We start from the raw sequence: 8,452 nt of genomic DNA on the forward strand, positions 1-8,452 counted from the left end.
GCCCTCCCTCACCTCCTGTCTCTGCAGGGAGACCCTGGGGAGTGCGCCTGCCCCCCAGCACCCCGTCAGGACCCCAGCTACTCCGGGATGCCGGTAAGCACCATGGGCACCCGTGGGCACCCCCCAACTCCACTTCGCCCCCTCTGAACCCTCTTCCCCTTCTCTTGGTGGCAGGGAGCCCCAGGACTGTGGACTGGGATGTCCTGGCAGCCACAGCCGGGTCCGCAGGTGGGTGCTGGCCCCCCTGCAATGTGCCCACCAGCCCCCTCCCTGCCACCGTCTCACCCCCCACCTCTCTCCGTTTGTATTTTGGGGTATTGCAGGGTCCCCCCGGAGCCCCCGGCCCCCCGGGTCCTCCTGGTGCCCCGGGCCGCCAGGTGAGCAAAGGGGGAGGCTGGAGCAGACTGATGCTGCCCAGCTTTTAGCGCAGGGTTTAAATATTCAGGCTCTTTTCTGGCCTTTAGGGGATGCCAGGACACAACGGTTTGCCAGGACTGCCCGGACCGGCCGGAGACCTGGTAGGTAACGGCTGTGCCCACACCAGTGCCCCCAGTACCCCCCCATTCTGCTCCCCCCGGCGTGGGGACCGTCCCTTTCCCTCCTCCATCTCTTCCAGGGGCCGCTGGCTGTCATGGCTGAGAGGAACATCGAGGTGCTGAAGGTGAGAGCGTGGGGAGGGGGCTCCTTCCCACCGTGGGTCATGCTTGAGGGCACCCCCAGCCTCTTGGGGTGCCCCTGACTCCCCACCTTCCCCCAGAGCCTCTGCGGGGACTGTGCCCAGCTGCAGGCAGCCTTCGAAGCACCCAGCGGCGTCAAGGGAGAGAATGGGGACGGGGGGGGCATGCCAGGTGCCCCCGGCAGCGAGAGCTGCACCCAGGTGAGTATTGTCCACCTCCGGGTGGGAATCCCAGTACCCAAAACTCCCTGGTCCCAGTGGGTTTTGGAGTGAAGAGCAGAGATTCTCCTGAGCCCCCGGGCATCAGGTTGTGCAGCGAGTTGTGCAGAGCACTTGTGGGGCTGGGCACGCTCTGGGCACGCTCTGGGCACGCTGCTGGTCCTGCCTGGCATGTGGGCAAGCTCCTGTGCACGGCTCCCACCTACCCGGATGGGGTCCCCAGGGCTTGTCCTGTGTGGGGTGGAGCAGGGGGTGCTGAGCATCCGAGGGGTGCGAGGTGTGGGGCTCTGTGCCCCTCGGCCCCCCCAGTGCAGGGGATCCCCAGGTGACTCCTGGGTTTTTTTCCAGTGCTTTTCCCAGCTCCCGAGAGCAGAGGAGGCTCGGGTGAGTGAACCGTGCCACCGGGCACCTTCTCCCCGTCCCTGGGGCTGAGCTGCCACCCTGGTCTTGCTGCCCGGTCCCCAAGGTGCTGCAGGGATGGTCCCCGCTGGGGCAGGACCGGGCACCGTCCCCTCGTTGCGGGAGCAGTGGGGCTTTGGGGAGCAGAGGTTGCTTCTGGGGGGCATTTGGCAGGGCTCAGCCATGGGCAGAGCTGTCCCCAGCTCCTGACGTGTCCCCACTCCCCGCAGGGTGACAGCCCTGACTGCGTGGGTGATCCCGGGCTACCGGGTGCCCCGGGCATCCCTGGAGAGAGAGGCGAGCAGGTAGGTGTGCTCCCGGTCCCTGGTGCTGCCCCGCTCCTCCGGCCACCCCCTGCCATCCCAGCCCTTCCCGGTGGCCGTGGGTGGTCCCTCGGTGCCCCTCAGAGCTGTGTCCCCACCGTGGTCACATCTGACCCCACCATCTCTCCCCAGGGCTCACCGGGACTGCGGGGACCCCCGGGGCCACCCGGGCCCATCGTAAGTACCCCTGTTGGGGGTGAGGGTTTGCCAGGCTGCGCGGGCATCATGTTGTGGTCCAGGGGGGCTTGAAGCCCTCTGCTGCAAGGTGCCGAGGGAGCCCAGCGCCCTGCCCCGAGGCCACGGTGATGGGCAGAGGAGGAGGTGCAGCAGGGCATGGCTGTCCCCTGGCCAGTCTGGAGACGGAGGCGAAGGCGCTGCCAGCCCGGAGATGGAGCAGGAGCCCGGCTTGGTGGGAGGCTGAGCCCGGCCGCCGTGTGGCATCCCAAGGGCTCAGCCCAGGCTCCCAGGTGCCATTTCCAGGCTGTGACCTCCCTGTTTCTCCCCTCAGGGCCCCCCAGGCTTTCCTGGCACGCCTGGCGCACCCGGATTGCCCGTAAGGACCCAGCACGGCTCTGCTCTGTGCCCTCTGTCGCTGCTGCTTGGTTTGGCTGTGTCCCTTGTCCCTGTCCCCCTTGGGAGCAGCCACAGCCCCCCCTCCCCTTCCACCTCATCTCCATCCTCCCATTTCCACCTCCTTCATCTCCAGGCAGGGGGTCTCAGCGGACCCGGGGTCTGCAGGCTCAGGAAGGTTCTTCCTCAGCTCAGGGACCTGGCACTGCCACTTGCTGGCCCCAGTGCCCTGTGCTGGTGCCCTTCGCCGTGGGATCCAGGTGTGCCAGGGATGGCCGTAGCCCCCGGGCTGGCTCGGCTCAGTCACTCTCAGTGTGACGGGGAGCTGCTACCCCGGCTTGGTGCCCACAGCTTGTGGGGTGCACTGGGGGTACCAGATGGCAACCGGCTGCTGCCCCTTCTGGGGGACAGTCCAGTGCTGCCTGGGCTCATCCTCCTCCTCCCCTGGTCCCCAGCTCCTCTGGGATCAGCCATCTTCCACCACCATCTCCATCTTGATCTTCACCACCATCTTGATCTTCACCACCATCTTCACCCTCATCCTCATCTTCATCCTCCTCCTTCCACCCATGCTCCCTCCTGGCATGAGGCGGCGGTGGGGGCTGCGCCGGTGGCTCTCAGAGGATCCTGTCCTCCCTCGTTCGTGCCTGTCCCCTTGTCCACTAATGTCACTGTAACACCATGGTCTCTGTGGGTCTCTGTGGGTCTCTGTGGGTATGTGTGGGTCTGTGTGGGTCGTCGCTCTGCGGTGTGCCAGTGTGTCCTGTCCAGCCTCCACCGCCTCGGCACCCTGTCACCTCACTAACCTGCCCCAGCAGCCCTGTGACGTGGAGCACGGGGGCTGTCACCCGTGTCACCCGTGCCTGGTGTGCCCTGATAGGACAGGGAGGCAGCGGGTGGCACCGGGCTGGAGCTGGGGTTTGAAGCGTGTCCTGGGCAGTGGCCGGGGTGCGGGGAGCTGGGCACCCCACACAGACCCCCCTCCCCACGACTGAGCTTTCTGTTGCCCCATGGCTCCAGGGCTGCCCGTGGGTCCTGCCCATGGGCCACAGCAGTGACCTGTGTCTGGGTGACAGCGTACCCGGCCACCTGTGGGCATTGAGCCCAGTGCATGTGGCTAGTGCCGTGGCTGGAAGGAGCCCACCCAGGTGCCAAGCAGGTCCTCCCTGGTGCCTGCAGGTGCTGGGCAGGCTGGGGCCAGCATGGCCTGGTGGAGATGACAGACCCCATGGGGTCCTTGGCTCCCACATTCTGCCTGGCTGTGCTGCCAGGTGGGCACAGACCCAGGCAGGGGCTGTGGGAGACCCCCTGCAACTCCTCTCTTCTCCCTCCGAAGGGTCTCCAGGGGGAACGTGGCCCTGCTGGGCTTGCTGGAGCCAAAGGGGAGCCGGTGAGTGGTGTGGGAGGAGGGTACGCAGGGGGGGACACTGGTGCCCCGTGGGCTTTGGGCACCTGGCTGGGGCTTTGCCAGTAGCTCAGCATCATCATCCTCCTGCACAGGGACCTCCAGGGCAGCCTGGTTACCCCGGCGCAACGGGTCCCCCCGGCCTTCCCGTGAGTACTGTGGGGAGCCAGGCAGCACGTGCCAGCCCCCAGACACCTCCCGTGTCCCCATGTCCCTCCTGGTGCTCACTGGGACCCCCCATGCTGCCAGGACAGGCAGTTGGGGGATCCCAGTGGGCACCGAGCACCATGTCCCTGCAGGGCTCATCCCTGTCCCACACATTCCCGGTGCCCTGTCCCTTGCCCAACTGTTTGCTCCATCCATCTGTGCCCCAACTTTCCCCATCCATCCCTGTACCCCATCTGTGTACCAGCTGTCCCTCCCCACCTCCCATCTGTGCCCTGTGTCCCAGCTTGTCCCCTGTCCTGTGCCTTCATCTCCTTCCTTCCCCAGGGCATCAAAGGTGAGCGAGGCTACCTGGGCCCCCCTGGGGAGAAGGGGGAACTGGTGAGTCCCTCGGGGCCGTGCTCCAGAGGCAGAGGGGCTGGGGGCTCTCCCAGGTTCCCCCCTTGCCGTGGGCACCAGGGCTGAGGTCCTTCCAGCCACATCCCTCTGACCCTGTTCCTGCCCTTCCCAGGGACCCCCCGGCTTGGATGGCCTCCCCGGTCCCGTGGGGCCAGCGGTAGGTGCCCACCCTGACCCTCCCGGGGGGCTGTGGGGAGGGAGGGGGGTGGCTATGGGTGCAGAGAGGTGCTCCCCACCCACCTCACCCCCAATCTCCGCAGGGACCGAGGGGCGAGCGCGGGCTCCCGGGCAGCGCCGGCGAGAAGGGGGACCAGGTGAGCATCTCCGAGGGGACAGGGACCCCCAGGGTCCCCCCCGGGTGGGATGTGGTCGTTGGGTCCAGCTCAGCTCTTGTCTCTCCGCAGGGTTTCCAGGGCCAGCCCGGCTTCCCAGGGCCACCGGTGAGTATGTCCTGGTGGGGGTGAGGGGAGCGATGCTGTGGCACAGCGGGGTGTCCCCAGGAGGTGATGCTCAGCCCTGGCTGTGTCCCCGTGTCCCCACGGGGTCGGGAGCCAGCTGGGGATGGGGGTTTCTCCCAGGGGGGCACAGGGGTGTCCTGTGGGACAGGGTGTGGAGAGAGCAGCCCCAGAGCAAACCGGCAAAAATGAGTGTGGAGATGGGGGGACGTGCAGGGCCATGATGCCTCCCCACCCCAAATCAACACCCCTCTTCTCTTTAGGGGCCCCCCGGCTTCCCAGGGAAGGTCGGTCCAGCTGGGCCACCGGGGCCCGCGGCTGAGAAGGTGGGTGCTGTGGGTGGGTGCCACCAGGACCTGGCTGCGCGGTGGCACCACTCGTCCCTCGGGCTGGTGGCCGGGTTTGGCCCCTGCTCTGTGGGGTGGCCCAGGGGTGCACAGCCCCGGCTGCTCCCCTGACCTCCTGTGGCTCTTGCAGGGCAGCGAGGGCATGCGTGGCCCCACGGGGATGCCAGGGCCGCCTGGGCCCCCCGGACCTCCAGGTATCCAGGTAAGACCCCCCTCCCCATGCCACTCTTGGGGCAGAGGGGACAGGACCACAGGTATCGTGGTGCTGTGGGGAGTGCCACTGGCTGGACCCATTCCCCAGGGACCTGCGGTGCCCAGAGCAGGTCTTTTGGGGTCCCCCTGAGCCCCTCAGTCCAAACCACCCTCTGACACCCCCTCTTTGTCCTCACAGGGTCCTGCTGGCTTGGAAGGACTGGATGGCAAGGATGGCAAGCCGGGACTGCGGGTGAGTCTCCAGGGCATTCCCGGGTGCTGGGCAGCCAGGGCAGCCACCCTGCAGCCCCCCAGGATCCCCCCAACCTGTGTCTCTTTCTCTCCAGGGTGACCCTGGCCCCCCTGGGCCACCAGGAATGATGGGTCCTCCGGTGAGTGACAGCCTTCCTCATCACCCCTCCCTGGTGCTCAGTGCCTGGCATGTCCCTGCAGCCAGGACCTGGTGTCCCCTGAGCCAGGACTGTCCCTCCTGGGGATGCTGAGCCCGAGGGGGTGGGTGGGCATCCCTCCCCCCGACCCAGCGCTGCTGATGGGTCCTCAGCGGAGACTGGGGTTGGGGTCACCTGCCTCGGTCTGCTCCTGGGAGCTGAGACCCCCCCACCCAGCTCTTTTCTCCCTCCAGGGCTTCAAGGGGAAGACGGGGCACCCGGGTCTCCCGGGACCGAAGGTGAGCAACTGGGGGACATTCGGTGGTGACAGCCCCGGGGACCTCGGTCCTGGGCCGGGGTCTCCACGCACGGCGCTCCCCACGATGCCCCTTCCTTCTTTTAGGGTGACTGTGCCGCTGCAGGATGGGGTCCTCAGCAGAGACTGGGGTTGGGGTCACCTGCCTCGGTCTGCTCCTGGGAGCTGAGACCCCCCCACCCAGCTCTTTTCTCCCTCCAGGGCTTCAAGGGGAAGACGGGGCACCCGGGTCTCCCGGGACCGAAGGTGAGCAACTGGGGGACATTCGGTGGTGACAGCCCCGGGGACCTCGGTCCTGGGCCGGGGTCTCCACGCACGGCGCTCCCCACGATGCCCCTTCCTTCTTTTAGGGTGACTGTGGCAAACCTGGCCCCCCGGGGAGCACGGGCCGGCCGGGAGCGGAGGTGAGCGAGGGGCTGGGTGGGCACGGGAGCCCTGAGCTGGATGGGCTCCATGCCCCCCCCCATCACGCTGCCTTCCTCAGGGTGACCCCGGACCCATGGGACCCCAAGGCCGGCAGGGACCCCCAGGGCTCATTGTGAGTTGGACCTGCCCCCCACAGCACACAGGGACGGTGCCCGTGGTGGGGAGCATGGCAGAGCCTCCCTCCAGAGCGAAGGGCATCGCCATGACCCCCCCCAACTGACACCCCTCTCTCTGCCCCCCAGGGTCCCCCTGGAACCCCCGGACAGCCGGGTCCCGCTGGCCTCGCTGGAGTGGTGAGTTCCTGGGGCCGGACCCTTCCCCATCACAGCCCCAGCTGCGGGATGTGGGGGCGGGTGGGTGCCTCAGAGGGTGGGTTTGGGGGTCACCGTCCCCATCCTGCGCTGACTCCGATGCTCCGGGCTCCCTCCTGCCTCCCCACAGGGGCTGAAGGGCGATCGGGGCTCCACGGGGGAGCGAGGGCTGCCAGGGATGCCAGGACAACCAGGACCCCCGGGCCACCCGGGACCACCGGTGAGTGCAGCAGGGCAGGAGGGGTGGCACGGACCCCTGCACCCCGGTGCGATGGGGACCTCGAGGGTGGCACCATGCACATCAGTCACCGTCTCACAATGCCCCACTTGGATTTTGCAGGGGGAGCAGGGACCAGATGGACCTGTCGGTAAAGAGGTACGAGCAGAGGCTCTGAGGCTCACGTGCCCGACGGGATCCGGGGCTGGACCATGGCATCCTCCCAGCATGGCTATGGTGGCCCCACGGTGCCCACACAGGGGACATCCCTGCCACCTCATTCCTCTTTGTCTCCCCAGGGCCCCCCAGGAAAACCGGGTATCGCAGGACCGGCCGGCCAGAAGGTGAGGGGGGAGCCCAACTGTGGCACCGTGGCCATCCCAACACCCCCCCACCCCACTCAGGGCCGGGGGGATTGGGGCTGAGCCTCTCCCCGTCTCCGTAGGGTGAAGCTGGATCCCCGGGCGAGAGGGGCTACCCCGGGGAGAAGGGCAGAGCCGGCATGCCCGGGGGGCCAGGGAAGAGCGGCTCCATGGGCCTTGTGGGGCCACGGGGACCTGCTGGAGAGAGGGGCCCCCCTGGCTCACCGGGACCCGCGGGCAGCCCCGGACTGCCGGGCCCCCCAGGGATGATGGTAAGGAGGGGGGAGCTGGGTGCGGGGTCCTCCCATGGGGCCCAGTGGTGATGTCCCCCTCCGTGTCCCCCCAGGGTGACGTGGTGAATTACGACGAGATCAAGAGGTTCATCCGGCAGGAGCTGAGCAAGATGTTTGACGGTAACGGGGTGACGGGGGGAGGGAAGAAGAGGGGGGCGAGGGCCGGTTGCACCCCGGCATCGCCTCGTCCCCACTGAGCGCGGCCGCCTGTCCCCGCAGAGCGGATGGCCTACTACACCTCCCGGCTGCACTTCCCGGTGGAGATGGTGGCATCCCCGGGGAGACCCGGACCCCCGGGGAAGGACGGGCTGCCCGGCCGGCCGGGACCCCCAGGTTCCCCAGGGATGCCGGGGCAGATCGGCAGAGAAGGGCGGCAGGGGGTGCCAGGCATGCGGGGTAGGTGCTGCTCCCCGGTGTCCCCCATGGCATTCCTGGTGTCCCCCGTGGCATTCCCAGTGTCCCCCATGGCATTCCCAGTTGCACCACGGTCTCACCCCTCATCCATCCACCTCTCTTCCAGGTGAGCCAGGTGCCAAAGGAGAAAAAGGCGAGAAAGGTGTGGGGATGATGGGGGACAGTGGCCCCCCAGGACCCCCAGGTGAGCCCCCTCCCTCCCCATGGCCACCAGCCCCATGCCGGGGCTTGCTGCCACCCCACCACCTCCCTGCCACCTCCCTCTCTCTCTCTGTCTTTTCTAGGTCCCCAAGGGCCACCAGGCTACGGGAAGATGGGCCCCCCAGGCCCCGTGGGACAACAGGGCATCCCCGGCATCCCCGGCCCCCCGGGAGCCACGGGGCAGCCGGGCAAGACGGGGCACTGCAGCCCGGCGGATTGCATGGGCGCCGTGCCCCTGGAGCAGCCCCTCTTCCAGCCCAAAAACGTCAAGGGTCCCTTCGGCTGAGGGTGGGGAGGGGTCCCCGTCTCCCCCCCTCCCCCCCCCTCTGCTGTTAATATTGTTTCCCCGCTGTGCCGGGGGCTGTGCCCGTCG

General features: G+C 68.1%; 1 protein-coding gene across 1 annotated transcript in view; it reads left to right on the plus strand.

The window, feature by feature from the left end:
• Positions 1-8,443, plus strand: part of COL16A1 (collagen, type XVI, alpha 1) — a 21,590-nt gene extending 13,147 nt beyond the window's left edge. The window contains 32 exon segments of the mRNA XM_014946441.1: positions 28-93; positions 175-228; positions 324-377; positions 465-518; positions 617-661; positions 758-877; positions 1,244-1,279; positions 1,525-1,599; positions 1,750-1,794; positions 2,126-2,170; positions 3,524-3,577; positions 3,688-3,741; positions 4,085-4,138; positions 4,269-4,313; positions 4,417-4,470; positions 4,561-4,596; positions 4,875-4,937; positions 5,089-5,160; positions 5,350-5,403; positions 5,498-5,542; positions 5,794-5,838; positions 6,206-6,259; positions 6,340-6,393; positions 6,524-6,574; positions 6,723-6,812; positions 6,933-6,968; positions 7,109-7,153; positions 7,255-7,443; positions 7,518-7,584; positions 7,684-7,860; positions 7,985-8,066; positions 8,068-8,443. Coding sequence (XP_014801927.1) covers positions 28-93; positions 175-228; positions 324-377; positions 465-518; positions 617-661; positions 758-877; positions 1,244-1,279; positions 1,525-1,599; positions 1,750-1,794; positions 2,126-2,170; positions 3,524-3,577; positions 3,688-3,741; positions 4,085-4,138; positions 4,269-4,313; positions 4,417-4,470; positions 4,561-4,596; positions 4,875-4,937; positions 5,089-5,160; positions 5,350-5,403; positions 5,498-5,542; positions 5,794-5,838; positions 6,206-6,259; positions 6,340-6,393; positions 6,524-6,574; positions 6,723-6,812; positions 6,933-6,968; positions 7,109-7,153; positions 7,255-7,443; positions 7,518-7,584; positions 7,684-7,860; positions 7,985-8,066; positions 8,068-8,365 — 2,313 coding nt within the window. The 3' untranslated portion in view covers positions 8,366-8,443.
• Positions 8,444-8,452: the final 9 nt, after the last annotated feature.

This window comes from Calidris pugnax, unplaced genomic scaffold (genome assembly GCF_001431845.1).
Source record: "Calidris pugnax isolate Ruff unplaced genomic scaffold, ASM143184v1 scaffold113, whole genome shotgun sequence".
NCBI lineage: Eukaryota > Metazoa > Chordata > Aves > Charadriiformes > Scolopacidae > Calidris > Calidris pugnax.